This window comes from Garra rufa, chromosome 1 (assembly GCF_049309525.1).
Source record: "Garra rufa chromosome 1, GarRuf1.0, whole genome shotgun sequence".
NCBI lineage: Eukaryota > Metazoa > Chordata > Actinopteri > Cypriniformes > Cyprinidae > Garra > Garra rufa.
Genome location: NC_133361.1, coordinates 28,627,887 through 28,644,395, shown reverse-complemented (window position 1 = coordinate 28,644,395; position 16,509 = coordinate 28,627,887). Strand labels below are relative to the sequence as shown.

At 36.6% G+C, this 16,509-nt stretch overlaps 1 protein-coding gene across 1 annotated transcript; it reads right to left on the bottom strand.

Moving 5' to 3' along the window:
- Window positions 1-2,315: 2,315 nt before the first annotated feature.
- On the bottom strand, window positions 2,316-16,383 carry ube2ia (ubiquitin-conjugating enzyme E2Ia). Its single transcript, XM_073838654.1, has 7 exons — window positions 16,249-16,383; window positions 6,630-6,724; window positions 6,117-6,200; window positions 3,805-3,877; window positions 3,597-3,706; window positions 3,271-3,350; window positions 2,316-3,177 (listed from the first exon to the last, which is right to left on the bottom strand). Exons 2-7 carry the CDS (start codon window positions 6,693-6,695, stop codon window positions 3,117-3,119), a joined length of 474 nt encoding a protein of 157 aa, XP_073694755.1. The 5' UTR covers window positions 6,696-6,724; window positions 16,249-16,383; the 3' UTR covers window positions 2,316-3,116.
- Between the last annotated feature and the right edge of the window lie 126 nt (window positions 16,384-16,509).

Below are 16,509 nucleotides of genomic sequence, written 5' to 3'. Positions count from 1 at the left end.
GACTGCCATTATATGACTGACAGACTGCAACAGTTCAAGTTAAAAAAAATTCTTTGTGTTCTACTGAAGAAACAAAAACCCCTTTCACACAGCGGTTAATTGCTGTAAAATTGCCACAGTAAATACAAAAATATGCTGTTCACACAGGTAATGGTATTCTGGCTTTTTAATGGTAAGAGACCATTCACACAACAGCACCAAAAGGCTGGTAAATTCCATCATGTCAGCAGAAATGCTTTCGTTATACTATATGTCGTTTAATTTGACAACAACGTAGTGACCAGCCTAAGGGAATGATCCAACAGAATGCATTTTTGCTCTAATAAACCAAAGATGCACATAATAGTATCCAACTGCAGAGCCGCAGTGCTGATGAATGAGAAAGAAGGCTGGGTCTTAAGGGCAACACTTAAAATAGCTATAAGATGAGGCGCAATGGTCAAAGATATCCATATCCAAGTGCATATTTACAAAGAAAAATTAATTTAAACAAGCAGCGTAGCTTTGTAAACAGCTCAGAGTAATCATGTCCTCTCCATAAGAACGCTATGATTGGCCAATTTGGACCAAAGCAAACTTTATTCGCCAGCGTGTTCTATGTGCTAATACTGGTAATCTTCATTCTGCAATCACACACAGCATCATTCCGGTAGTTTACTTGTAATGTTACAACTACACTTACTGGTAAATTGCCGCAACAAATTTACCGCTATTTTTGAAAAGGTCCTATTCACACGTAATTTACCAGTAAAGACTGTGAAAGGGACTAAAGTCACCTACATCTTGAATGCCCTGGGGGTAAGCAGATAAACATTAAATTTTCACTTTTGGGTGAACTATCCCTTTAAGTTTCGATTGCGGAATTAAATTGAAATCTGTTCGTGTTTTACCAAATTTCCATTTGGTGTTGCGCAGAGCTTTTAGATGAGTCATCATTGTTCGGTGTGCAAGCTGGCTGACTGAATTCTCTCATTATAAACAGCAAAGTGAAGATGCATGTACAATGCAAGTAAGAGATTAATTTCACAGTGCAGACAGCTTCATTGATTATAACTAGTTTTTAGTCTAGTTTTTTCTGTAAATAATTTATTCGCTGTTGGAATAACCGTGGGAACGAAAACGTAATTAGCAACTTTTTTTTTTTTTTTTTTGTTATAAATTCCCTAGTGAAAAAAAAAACAGCTAAAACCAGCCTAGGCTGGTTGGCTGATCAACCAGCCTTGTTTCAGCTAGTCATAGCTGGTCAATAGGCTGGTTTTAGAGGGGTTTTGGCCACTTTCCCAGCCTGGCCAGGCTAAGAAACCACCAGCTAAGAGCAGCCAACCAGGTTTTAGCTGTTTTTTTTCCAGCAGGGTCATGATTAGTTAAATACAAATTCAGTCACGTTAAAATATTTTATTAGCCTACACAACACCCTGGTAACGTTACTTACCTAAAAAGATGGAAAAACAGCTAAAACAAGTATAAGCTGTTTGGCTGGCCATAGCTGGTTTAAGATGGAAGTAGCTGGTTAAAGCTGGTCTTCCAGATTGGTTAGCCAGGCCAAGCTAATTTTAACTAGTTCCAGCTAGTCTCCCAGCCGTACCAGCTAAAGAAGTGGTCAAACTACCTCTAAAAATCAGCCAGCTTGCCAGCTTTGACAATCAGTTAAAACTAGCCCACCAGCTCGTTTTAATTTTTTTTTTTTTTTAGCAAGGGGGTTTATGATGTTTGCAGTTAATATTAGGCTACTTTTAACATCACCCTGGAGTTGGTTCACTCTCCACCTATGGCTGTCAGACAAGTGAAATTATTAGTATCATACTCAAAACAGGACCACTTAAACCAACATTTGAGTCAAAAGCAAGACTCAAGTCATAAAAAGTATGAGTTGTATAGTTAAATTTTTTTGAAGATATCAGTTGATATAATCAGTACTACGAATTTGAAAACAAAATTAACATTTATGACTAAAACATTTTATAAAACTTATTTAAATTCAATGATTCATATTTTCAGTTGGATGTGTACTACTATTTTATATAATGTTATGTATAAATTTCTTTTCTAATTCCTGTCCACTACTTGACATTTTATAAAACACTTAACAATAAAATGATCAAATCAGATTCTTACCGTTTTCTAATTCCTGCCAAATTTTCAAAATTAACCTAAAGTAGAAATATTCAAAAAAAAATAAAAATAATAATAATAATAATAATAATAATAATAATAATAATAATAATAATGCGACCATAATCAAGAACTATAAGACTTACCTTTCAAGGTGTTTGAAATCAATCCATTCGTGTGAAGAACATACCTGCAGTCACGACTGGCTTTGTATAAACATTTTTTTATTTACTCTATACACTTACATGAACAAAACACCATATGAACACAAAGAGACTGATGCAGCGGTTAACTAACCATTTGATTCAGAGGCCTTTTACGTTAAGTCTTTTTTTTTTTTCTTCTTTTTTGCAAAACACAGACGGCCGAGGCAGCACAACGCTATCATACTGAATGGTACATGCTTAGTACACTGCCTGCATCAGGAATGGAAATCTCTCTACAGACACTAATTCAAAGTAAAGAAAGTATAAAAGTATCATTTTACAGCAGTTGAAATACTGACATTAATAGCAAGTTTTAAATCATTAAAACCATGAAAGAGACTAAGGAGGCCAGTCTGAAAGAAAACAAAGATTAAGCAAAACGAAAGCAGTTGTAGGCTTATACCTCTGCATCTGTGGAATATCATTTCTTCTGCATGTGGATGACGTCTATTGTGCCTTTTTTGCAAATATGTAGCACTGTTACCAAGTACCCCACCCACCCAAAAAAAAAAAAAAAAAAAAAAAAAAAAAAAAATTCCACTCTCACACAACTGTGTGAGCTTCTCTGCTGCCCAAACAGGAAGGAAAACAAGACACTATACAAAAGGCCAAAATTTAAAACCCCCAGGAAGAGTTTGTCAGGACGAGAATCAGGTGGATTGACAATGGCACGACACATTCATTTATTTAAGCCCAGCAGTAAATTAGTATTAAGTGGATATGATTTGTGGGGGAGAGTAACAGGGGCGAGGAGACCTGGTCAAAACCCATTTCCAATACAGTGCGAAATCTTGAGGTTTACGGCGAGAACTTTTTGGCTTGTGCTCTGACCCTTTTTTCATACTCCACTCTGTTTTGGCTGAAACAGAAATGCAAACACAAGATTCATAACAGAAGCAATAAGCATTTCGGTCTCTACAGGCAAGACTATATTTGAGCTAGAGGTGCGTACCAGTAAATTGTGTATGCTTCAGCCTGTGCGGGGTCCTGAATATTTGGTTCGTTAAGGAGTTCTTGGATGCCTAGCAAGATCTAAAAATAAAAAATCAGTTGCAGAGCTTTATGAGATAACACTGCCCTCTTCAGGATTGCATTGAACATTGTTTAAATCGACATGACATTTCAAGCTCAATCCAATGAACATAATTCATCTTTAAACACTATAATCTTGAACTACACTTTGTTATTGGCTGTTCCATTTACAGAGCTTTTAACAAATTTTAACCATCAATTTACAAAGCGGTGGAACCTTTAAAGGACCCAACCTTTATGGCTTACCTGCTTGATTGTAATGGCAGGCCTCCAGTCTTTGTCTTCCTCTAATATGGACAAGCATACGGTACCAGACGGATATACATTTGGATGGAATAAAGGGGGCTCAAATTTACCTGTAGAAGTCACATGATCAAAACCAGACATGATTAGACACGACACGCATACTACAAAGTACAAACAAAGGATTAGATCCATTAAACATCTGATTTACACTTTGGTGGAGAGGAAGGATAGTCGTCCTTGAACAGCATCCGAAGTTTGAACAAGCCTCCCTCCCACGGTGTCTGAGAACAGGAAAAAAACCTTACTTAAACACATACAAGGTGCAGACAAGTCCGAAACCCATTTCCAAACGCAGAAGACACTTGAGAATAATGTAAACAGCAGTCATAAACAGTGTTGGGGGTGAAGCACTACAAGTAACGAGAATTACGTAACCAGATTACGTTAAGGGAAGACACTGCAGGCAAAAAAAATCTATTTTTCAAGTTTGAGATTTTGGGCTTTTTGGCATTTCATAAAGTTTTTTTTTTTTTTTTTTTTTCAGACTAGTGGAAAGAAAACTTCCAAAAACACTGTTAAGTGTTTCTTTTATAGCACTTTATCTATTTGTGCCAATAGATTTCAATTACAATCCATATTTTTAAAGGCCGTTTTCTCAAAATGGTTTTTCTCCTACACTGAGCCATAAATCTCCACTTCAGTAGCTCTTACACACATCAGACTTTAGTTTTATTCCTCTCTATATCCTGAAAGTTTTTACAAAGGGATTTGTTCATATATAATATGCTTGATTATATACATTTTATTCCCCCCAAAAAATGGTAATGAGTGTTTCCTCTCTGTTCTAGTTTTTTTCTGAGTTACTGCGTAACAAAATGACACCCAAAATTCCCTCTGTAAAAAGTTGACTCTAATGTCAAAAAAAAAAATAGATAAATATTATTCAACAAGAATTGAAACAGACTTCAGTGTTTCCAATTTTTGTACTAGAACTGTATGCAAATTAGTGCGCATTTCATTAAATAATGCCTCATTTGCATATATAAACCTTACATTTTAGAAAACTTACCAATGTATCAACGAACTTTTTTTTTACCCTATTCACCTGCAGTTTCTTGCCTTAAAGGAACACTCCACTTTTTTTGGAAATAGGCTCATTCTCCAACTCCTCCCGAGTTAATAAGTTGAGTTTTACCGTTTTGAAATCCATTCAGCCGTTCTCCTGTTCTGGCGATATCACTTTTAGCATAGCTTAGCATAGATCATTGAATCCTATTAGACCAATAGCATCACGTTCAAAAATGACCAACGAGTTTCGATATTTGTCCCATTTAAAACTTGACTCTTCTGCAGTTATATCGTGTACTAAGACCAGCGGAAAATGTAAAGATGTGATTTTCTAGGCCGATAAGATTAGGAACTACACTCCCATTCCGGCGTAATAGTCAAGGAAGTTTGCTGCCGTAACATGGCCGAAGCAGGCGCAGTAATATCACGCAGCGCCTGAAATTAGTTCCCAGCTAGGTAAATTCCAATGTGACCGGCATTGCAAGTGTAGCTCCCTGTGCATGCAGTTGGTCACGTTGGATATGTTGACGGAAGTTAGCATTTCCACATGTGCTGCTTAGGCTATGTTACGGCTAATCTTATCGGTCTAGAAAATTGCAGCTTTACATTTTCCACCAGTATTAGTACACGATGTAACTACAGAAGAGTCAAGTTTTAAATAGGACAAATATCGAAACTCGTTGGTCATTTTTGAACACGATGCTATATTGGTCTCATAGGATTCATTGATCTATGCTAAAAGTGATATCGCCAGAACAGGAGAACGTCTGAATGGATTTAAAAATGGGGGAATTTGGAGAATGAGCCCATTTCCCCCCCCAAAAAAGTGGAGTGTTCCTTTAAGTAACTAGTAAAGTAAGACTTTAAATTACTTAAAATTTACAGGAAGATTAGTTACTTTTTCAAAAAAGTAACGCTAGTGAAAGCTCTCCTGTCCCAATGTTAAGAGAAGTCAGGAGTAAGATGTTACTTTAGTTCTAGAATAATTTCACTCACCAAAAAAAAAAAAAAAAAAAAAAAAAAAAAAAATATAATAATAATAATAATAGATAAGATAAATTGTGAAATGCAACTCAGACTAGACGCAAACCTGCAATAAATAAAATGTTAAATGATTCAAATATCCTTCATGTCTTTTAACCAATTTTATTAACCAGTGTCTTTGCTGCTGACAAACAAGCTCTGCACAGATTTAAAAAGTAACTCAAAAGTAACGTTATATTACTCTCAATAAAAAGTAACCAAGTAATGCAATTAGTTACTTATTTAGGGAGTAACGCAAAATTGTAATGCATTATTTTTAAAAGTTTTCCCCAACACTGTTTGTAAATAATAATGAGTCTCTGTACTGTAAAACATCACCTTACAAACTAGAATACCAATGTGGTATTCATATAAACACAAACATTACATAGAATTCAGTTAAATAAAATTTTCCAAATTGGCACTTACCCCTTTTTTTCCAGGGATGGCACACTCCCAGTTCATCAAGTTCATAGTTCCATCAGGGTTTTTTGTTGGTACGGCTACAAAACCCTAAGGGGGGGAGGGGGGTTATTATATATAAACTTCATATAAAGTTGTCTTTTTTCAATCCTGTGGGTGGCTACGAAAGTTTCAAAATGTCAAACTCTAGAAACTGTTTTATCTGTGGTCTCATTTGTGAGAGCAAATACACCCCAACAGTTTCAATAGTGACTTCTCAGTAGAATAAATTAAAATAATAGTGACATCTTAAAATAACAGTTTCTCCTCCATAGATGGAAAGTACTCCCCTTCATTACCCCCCTCAGTGCTTTTCTTCCAAAGGGTAATACCGCAGTTCTAAATAATTTAATAATTCTCGAAAAATGTTGTTGATTGAACCCTGTTGCATGTTAAACACGCAAGTTAAACAAGACCACTCTTTTTCAAAATTTCTCTAGAACAGCTGTACATCGATGATCGGAAACATCTCATACTTACAAAAGGATGGTCTTTCCGCCACGCCTTCCGTTCTTGTGCGAGACGACTTAACGCTATACCAGACATGTCTTGTGGCCCACAAAATGATTGAAAATCTGTAAAACAAAAGGACAAAAAGGATTTTTTCTGCAAAGCAATACACAGTTGGTGTGCAATTTCAAAAACTGCATTTAAATCAACATTCAACTCAAATATTAAGCTTCAATTTATTACAAGACATAACCAAAAAAAACCTCATCAATATTTTGTTCCATTCTAACCTTTAAGAATATAAATAACTCTGTGAACTACAAAATTGAAATGACATTTTCATCCAGCTGGTTAAGAACGCCATAAAAGGTAAAACTTTAAAACCACATTGGGTTCACACCAGTGAGGAAATGTCACCATAGTGTCTGAAACATACTCTAACTGTAGAGAGCTTTTGAGTTTCCATTTTATAAGAACCTGATACAGTGAAATTGTAGCAGTGGCGATATGTAACAATACACTGCTGTTTAGTACAGAATGATTGTGAAATCATCCCATTGTAATCTCCATTAGTAGATTAACTAAATCATTTAGGTTTTAGGACAACTTTGAAGGGTTTTGATCCACTTCAAATGTTGACTACTGAAGTTTCAAATGCATTTCATTCCTGTGATTTTAAAGCTGAATTTTTAGTCTTTCTAGTCACATAATCCTTTAGAAACCATTCTAATATTCTGATTTTCTGCAAAAAAAAAAAAAAACATTATAATAATAGTGTTGGAAACAGTAGAATTTTTTTTTTTCAGGCTCATATTGATAAAATGTTTATTGAACAGCAATTCAGCATATTAGAATGATTTCTGAAGGATCATGCAACACTGAAGACTGGAGTAATGATGCTGGAAATTTAGCTTTGATCACATTTATAAAAAAACAAAATAAATTACATTTTAAAAACGGTAAAAGGACTTCACAATAGTACTGCTTTTGCTGCGAATAAGTGCAGGATTGAGCAGAAGTAACTTCATAAAAATAATAACTTTTGACTAGTAGTGTGTTAACTTTACTCTCTAACTTTTTTTAGCAGTAGTGATTAGGTTGTAATACATTCAATAACTTTTCAACCATTTCATAGGTTTCCCCATTTAATACATTGATAAAACATGTTTTACAAAAAGAGGAATAGTGCAGCTCTCTCTTCAAAGTAATGGCACGAAAAATAACCAAACAGCAAAAAGGTTTCCTTATTAGTGATGCCAAATATTTGATACTGATCATCATGAGTCAAAAAGTGAGTTTGTCTTACATAAGGCTGGGCATGATTCACAATGCTTACACTTTTAATGACAACCAACATAATTTTCATGTCTTTCTTTCTTCAGTCGCAAAGAAATCTTTTGAGGAAAATATTCCAGGATTTTTCTCCATAGTGGACTTCAATGGTGCGCAACGAACTGAAGGTTAAAAATGCAGTTTCAGTGCAGCTTCAAAGGGCTCTAAATGATCCTAGTCAAGGAATAAGGGTCTTATCTAGCCAAACGATTGGTCAATTTCTTAAAAATAAAAATATTTTCCTTATATGTGACCCTGGACCACAAAACCAGTCTTAAGTCGCTGGGGTATGTTTGTAGCAATAGCCAAAAGTACATTGCATGGGTCAATTTTTGATTTTTCTTTTATGCCAAAAATCATTAAGAAATTAAGTAAAGATCATGTTCCATGAAGATTTTTTGTAAAATGCCTACTGTAAACATATCAAAATGTAATTTTTGATTAGTAATATGCATTGTTAAGAACCTAATTTGGACAACTTTAAAAGGTGATTTTCTCAGTCTTTGATTTTTTTGCATCCTCAGATTTCTGATTTCAAATAGATGCATCTCGGCCAAATATTGTCCTATCCGAACAACCATACATCATATGAAAGCTCAATAAATAAGCTTTCTATTGATGTATAAATCTCAGTTGTCAAATTTAACCTTATGACTGGTTTTGTGGTCCAGGGTCACATATTATAGTATATAGTCTTGTCTAACTCTGCAATGCGTACTCTGTGCATGCCAGTTCAAGACAGTTAAGGTATGTCCAAAAAAAAAAAAAAAAAAAAACTCCCATCCTTGGCCACTTACATAGCCGCATTTAAATGCGGGAGTGAATCCCATAAATGATAGTTTAATGCATGTACGGTAAAGAAGCCACTCCCACATTTGTAGCCATAGAAACATTTTGCATCTTGCAGGAGTGAATAACAATTCAGCCATTTGGTATCTGCCATCTTTTGGCTAAAGACTTTTTTTTTGTCTGTTGATTTTAACTAAATCGTCGTTGACAGACGTGCCGTGTTTTGTTCAGAGGCTGCTTCAAGCCCGGCTCACACTACAGGAGTTTTAGCCCGATTTTGCCCCGATTTTCCCCTTCCGAGAATCGGAGGAAAAATCTTGTCAAGCACCTCGATCGGCCCCGATGTTCGGCGCAGATTATCTTGTAATGTGAGGCGTTCAAAGATCGAATCTTGCATCTCCCGATCTGCTAGCTCACAGATCGGGGCTGCCCCGATCAAATCAAACATGTTTGATATTTAAGATTTTAAATCGCGATGATGACGCTATGTGCTTATCAGTACTTTCACAACAGCCAATGCGTGACCACAAAACACGGGTCGTTTGATAGTGGAGATGAAGGAAACTGCTTCTTGAGTTTTTGTAGTAACTGTCTTGTCAGCATAATGTGTCGAAAACGTACCACAACTGTAAGGAGAAAGAGGAGCTATGCTGAGGTAAAATTGTCTTATAGTTTTGAATAGGCAGATTTTTACCACAGCGGTAGCGAAGTGTTTTATAAATGTATATACTGACGTTTGTGTACATAGGCCTATATATAAATACATATGTATATAATTTTGAAACACAAAATAAATTAGGCTCAAACATTATTAATAAACGTGCCTGTTTATTTTAGCACTTACATCAGTGAACAAAAAACGCTCAAATAAATTAAAGAAATAATATATTTAAATAAGAAAGTAGCCTAAATACAATGTTACATAGGCTATTAAACAAACATTCGTTGCAAAAATGTCGGACAGCTCATCAGAACTACTGGCCCGAGTCCGACTGGAACCTGTCTTTTTTCCTCTTTCTCTTCCCCATTACACAGCTGCTGTCTTTAATAACAAAGTGATTACATTTATTTTCGTTTCTTTAGTTTATAAAGTGAATTTAGAGATATATTTGGTACATTTTTTGTTTGTTCAATTCAAGTTTTTTTTTTTTTTAAAGTAATGCGACCAGCGGCAAACAGATCAATTTAGCCTTCTCAAGCCATCACGATTTAAATTAAAATCTATATCTATATCTATATCTATATATATATCTATATCTATATATATATCTATATATATAAAAACTTAAAGCATATCATAATATTTGTTTAATCGTTTAACCTAGATAATGTGTGCTAATAGGCACATATCCAATCGTTTGCGGAGATTGAAAGCTGGAGCGCGCCTACATGCATTCGCCGGTGCGATGTGAAACTTCATTTTTGCTCATAAAGCGGTCAGAGTAATATATCATCCAGAATTGTGAAGGGTCTACCTTAGTTCGTGTGTACACAGCGTTAACAAAACGTGCTTTTGAAGAAAACAAACAGGATACGCTTTCTGATGTCTGGTGTTAAAAAGGAGCGCTTCACAATAATTAATATACGCTTTAAATTATTACTTCACTACTATAAAACGAAATAATTAAAATCGAAAACAAAACTCTTTCATAAGCTATAGGCCTAATTCATAAAGATGCATTTAGGCTTTAAAAGTGAGCAGATGGCGAGTCAAGATAGTCAACTTCATCTTTGCGACACGGACTTATTATTATTAATTCAAATATCTCCTTAATTTTTGCCCCGACACATTCATGGTAATTACTTTTTCTGGGGCCATTGAGACCATCACAGCCCTAGTTTTGAACATACCAGGTGAGTGCACAAGTTAACCTATGTAAACATTAGTTGCTGAAATGGAGATTGGCTGTGTGAGATCAGGAGGCATGATAATCCTAATAATATCTTGTAGTGTGTGATGCGCCAGGATTTTCAAATCTTATAGTGCGTGCATGTTTAAGATTTCAGGTAAGATAATCTGCGAAGATTCTCCTTATGTGTGCGCTGCAACCATATTTCATAATCGGTTAGGATTTTAAAACTCCTGTAGTGTGAGCCGGGCTTTAGAGAGCGCCATCTTGCAGTGTTGCCATGTCCTTGTATTTACAAGCGCGTTTAGGCATGTTGTTTGGTCTTGCTGAGGCACTTTATGGAGTTAAAGTAGTCTTTTGCGGATATGAGAATTTTTTTGGTGTTATGAAACAAAGCATTTGGGTGTTTTAGTGTTTTTTTGTGGTGGTCCTTGTTTGGAGTTTTTTTTTCCTAAGAAGACCTGGCAACATATACACTTTACCACAGGACTTGTGAGTGCAGCTAGCCCCTTGTTACAATGGGATAAGGTTAAGACTTTGTTTTCTTGCATCTCACGTACAGACGAAGACGCGTTTTTGATGTACGTTTAATATGCCATTGAAGGGAAACTTTCGGCAAAATGCAATCTGGGGTGTTTTTTGGATTGTAAACGAGTCAAACTTTCATCTAAAAGGCATAATTACGACGAAAGAGCCACTTTAAGATTGACCGTGATTTTGTTCTCTGGTCAAATGGCCGGTGAATGGGAGTGCTAGGGGCACTACTTTGAGCGCATCAAAATCGATATTTTTACAACAGTAAGAAGGCTCGACACACCATGACACTTTGCTCGAAGTATCGCCTGGGTCTCTACACATGAACTTAAGCATTGAGAACATTGTGTACACAGAGTTTACTAAAACGAAAGGTTTTGAACAACTCACTTACACTGTTTGGGTTTTTGCTTGCAGCCGTCTTGCCAGTCAAGAAGTGTCGATCTCCGCATGCTTCTTATATGGAGGCGGTTTTTACAACTAGAAGGTTAATATTGTTTATCACTTGCGACAAAACAAAAAATTAGCCGTGCATTTATATGGAAATATGCTTTAGGAGCTATCCATCTTTACTCTCACTATTACGTTGCATTCGGAGATCGACACTTCTTGACTGGCAAGATGGCTGCGAGCAAAAACCCAAACAGTTTAAGAGAGTTGTTCAAAACCTTTCTTTTTAGTAAACTCTGTGTACACAAACAATGTTCTCAATGCTCGAGTTCATGTGTAGAGACCCAGGCGACACTTCGAGCAAAGTGTCATGGTGTGTTGAGCCTTCTTAATGTTGTAAAAATATCGATTTTGATGCGCTCAAAGTAGTGCCCCAAGCACTCCCATTCACCGGCCATTTGACCAGAGAACAAAATCACGGTCAATCTTAAAAGTGGCTCATTTGTCGTAATTATGCTTTTAGATGAAAGTTTGACTCGTTTACAATCCAAAAAACACCCCAGATTGCATTTTGCCGAAAGTTTCCCCTTTAACAACTAGTTGTTGAGTTCGGTTCCGTACACACTGCACTAGGGATGCTCATATTGACCGTTTAACCGTTAACCGACAGTAAGAATTTTAACCGATTATTACTATCAGTTAAACGGTTTTTCTCTTTTTCTTTTTTTTTTTACGTTTGCTGCATGGTGAAAGAAATAATGCTATTTGTAAGTTACCCGTTTACTCACGCGCACGTGTCGACATGTGCAGTGTGGCTGTACAGACATATTTCGCTTCACCTTTACTTAGTAAACAGATGTAGTATATGCAACTCAGGCCATGTCCACACTAATATGTTTTCGTTTGAAAACGCATCTTTTTCTCTCCGTTTTGGCCTTCCGTCCACACTGAGATGGCGTTTTTGTCAAGGAAAACAGAGCTTTTTGAAAACGCTCTCCAAAGTGGATAAATTTGAAAACGCCGTTTTCGCGTTGTAGTGTGGACTGTGAAAACGGAGGCTTTTGGAAACGATGACGCATATTTAGTCATGTGACGCATATTGTACCAATAGATATCTATGTTTACAGCAGTAATTGTGCCTGTGCTATTCACTATCACACTGCTGCTAAAGAGATTTCTCTTGTACACTCCTCAAATTACAGTCCTAAAATGATGACAGAAAATTTACTCACAGTTGCTGTCCTGCAAAACATGACGACAACTGCTTTTCAGATAAAATATGAATGAGCGCGATAGACGCGTCAGTGGATGAGATATTTCCGTAAATTATCCCGCCAGAAGAATTGCGTGAAAACTTATTATGTCTGTCTAATTTTGGAGGCTTTACGCATGCGCAGTAAGGCGAATTTGATGTTTTCTTACGTTTCAGTGTGGATGAGAAACTTTTGGAAAACGCTTGGAAACGCTAGTGTGGACGGAGAGCGTTTTCAAACGAAAACTCCGTTTTCAAATGTATCTGGATTAATGTAGACGTAGCCTCAATGGCAAGTGGCGTTATTGGGTTATTAGAGTGAATCCGTGAGTGAATGTATTCAAATTCTGAATGAATTATAGTCTAGAAAGTGCGCAATAGGCGCTCCCGTTACAATCACTGAAGCTGTCACTCATCCTAGAGTAGTTCATCGCAATCTCATAAAGTTATTAAAAAGTAATAAAATAACCTTTACACTGCACAATTAATCTCTTATTTATATAATGCCTACAATTTCTTTGTTTAATAAGAGAGTTTGCGAAAGTGTAGAAATCAGCAAAACTGAAACCGGCACTTTGGTTGGTGAGTGGATTGTAACATAGCCTCCTCTGATTGGCCACAGCGATAATCGAATCAACATACATGTCTGTGATTGGCTATTGCTGAACGCTGTAAAACACGCGCTTCTCCACACGCATATGACAGTGGATGGAAGACCCGAACCGCAAATTGAAAGGGTTTTTGTGATGGTGTTTTTTTCGCGGATCTAAGAGTTAACAGGCAGCGGTCCTGCCTATCCGTACAGCATGTGGACATGTTAAAAACTAGGCACACTGAGGTATTGGCTGGCCTGCTATATATTTTTATGTCCGACGAGAAGAATAAGACCGGTACAGTTCTTGAAAGCGCATAAAAGGATTCAGTGTGTTTTAGTTTTGTCATCTTAATTAGGTAGTTATTTAATTTATACATATTTAGTGTAGGCCTATTTATATTATTCTTTTTTTTTTCCATTCAGATTTTCTCTGTTCTCAGAGCCGCTGCGTGATAATTTGAGTATATGTCAATACAGTTTTTGTTGTTGCTCTGTATGCTGCTGTTTGCACGTTAAAATAAAACATTTGCTTGTATTTTTAATGTATCATCACAGATACTCGTGCATTCTATTTTTATTTTAAATAAATTTATTATTCTAATTTTATCAGTTAACGGTTAATGTTCGGATAACGAGCAGCGGTTGTCGGTCAGGAAAATTAACCGAAATGAGCATCCCTACACTGCACAGAATTTCTGTAAATGCAGTTGTCACTACCTGCATTTTTTGGGAGTTAATGCGGTTGTCAATCCCGCATTTTAGTGAATTATGCGTTTACAGAACGCAATTAAATAGTAAAAGGTGAACTGACAACTGAATTTAGGTGCAGTGTGTACATGGCCATTTTCTCCTCCAACTTTAAAATCGTCCTACATGGCTGTTTAACTTTTTTTTGTAAAGGGTGTTTGAACCTCCTAGGACTTTCAATTTGTAAACACTGGGTTGGTACTTCTGCAGCGATGTCAGACAGTTTTGAAGTTGGAGAAAATGTAGTCTCAGCCTCAGACGTCAGGCCCACAGAACGTTGGCTAAACATGGTACACTGAACTGGAAACACTTCAGGAATGTCGAAGTCGTCATCTGATTAGTTGAATTTGACCGGATTTCCAGGAGACGCGAGTGTCGCGTTTATTTTCAGTCCGCCGGGAAACAAAGCGCAGACTGATTTACTCTGCATTTTGCTAAAAGGTGCTTATGCAGACGCCATTGTTATACACTTTTGCAACGTTCGCGAACAAATGACTGACTTACTGCTTGTTCTCCCTCTTCTTATTTAACTTTCAATGCTGGTTATTTCAGTGACTGACTTGTTGCACGCCAGTCTGTTGTTGTGGGGGCATTTCCACGCCAAACGGCCTTATGGGCGGGCTTTGGCCAATGAAAGCTGCCATGAATACCAAACCTTCGGCCGTTAGTCTGAAGGTCTGGCTGCGCGAGACTAGAGAAAATGAGATGGGAGATGCGACATACCCTGACCGTATTGAACCGGAGTGGACAGAGTATGCATGTGCATCACAGAACTAGACAAGATGAGCATTTGAGATAAAGTATATAAATTGTATTTTTTATTATTATTTTTTTTTAGAAAATAACATATCGTTTCGCTAGATAAGACCCTTATTCCTCAGCCGGGATTGTTTAGAGCCCTTTGACGCTGCACTGAAACTGCACTTTCAACCTTCATTCTGTTAAAGTCTACTACAGGGAGAGAGAAAAAAAAAAAAACCTAACTTAAAGTCACAACGAAACAGAAGTAGTGACATTTTCTTCTATATTGCGATGTACAGTATAACAAATCTAAAAAGTCAAGTGTAAGACAGTTTTGATCCATTAGTTGTAAACTGGACATTGAGATGTGGGCGTTGCACTCAAAATGAATGCAAGCTTCCACCAAAATTAATACAACACACATTAACCCCTACCTAAAATCTATGTATGCATGCATAAATATGTAACATTTTTGCAAGACATTATCCATGTATTAATTAAACTAACATTCCCTGGAAACAATGCAACTGTAGTTAAATAAATAAAGTGAAAGGCCTGTAAATATTACTTTTGTACATTGTTTTCTATTTCTACAGTATGCAGTATGCATTTTAAAAAACAATGCGGTGACCACTAGACTAGATAACTAGAAGCATTTTCTTAAACTTTGATCATTCGCGGAAAATTATAATCTAATGACAGCGTACAGTACAAATCTCTGGTGAGTAAACAATGTATAAATGGAGAAGCGAAAATGCTAAAAATACGCATTGTTCTCATAACCAACGCACTCAAAAACTACCGTTTAAACCGACTAAACAAAATTAAGAGGCAGTTAACTTTAATAAGAGGAAGTGAAACAACCAAACATGACCGTTAAATCGAGGAAAACAATTTGCGGGACACGCAATCGACAATAAAAAAAATAAAATAAAAGTAAGTGATACCAATCTCCGGTGAAAGAACGCATGAATAGAAAATCGCGAACGCTTAAAATATGCAAATTATTTAAGGTCTCTACCGTTAGCACAATCAAAACAGCCTACTATAATGCATAGGCTGTGCTATATTTGATTACAGTAATAACGCGCTTTGAATGAATCGACCTGTCAGATGCGCATTTTCAGCGCGATGCCGCACACCAGCATCCCTCACTGCGCACTTTAGCCGCTCAATGAGCCAAATCACGCTTTTTTTGCGATAAACTGCTCATGAGAACTACACAGACGGACTAATTTGCTCCACATGTGTGCAATTACCGGATTATAATGCGTGCGCGCTGTAGTTTGTCGCGTCGCGTGTGGTGTGGATAAACTGTTAGCCTAGCATAGCTGGCTAGCTAACAAGAGCCGCAAACAAAAACACCGCAAACTACAGTAAATGCTGTCAAATTAACCCGGTTTTTCACACCATACATACCTTTTCAGTTAAGACGAGTAGTGTACTCTAGAGCAAGCACCGTTTAATTGGGAATTCAGGTTGAACTCAACGCAAAAATCTATCGAAGTTTCCCTCCTGGAAAAAAAGAAAACACAGACATTTACCCAAGATAACTAGGACCCGTGAGCACACACGCAGATGCCTGTGTGAAACTTTCAACAATGTTAATATATTCTGAGTCAAACTGAATGAGTGTTTTATTTAATTGCAAGAGAATGAGCTGCAAGCTCTTTCCTATAA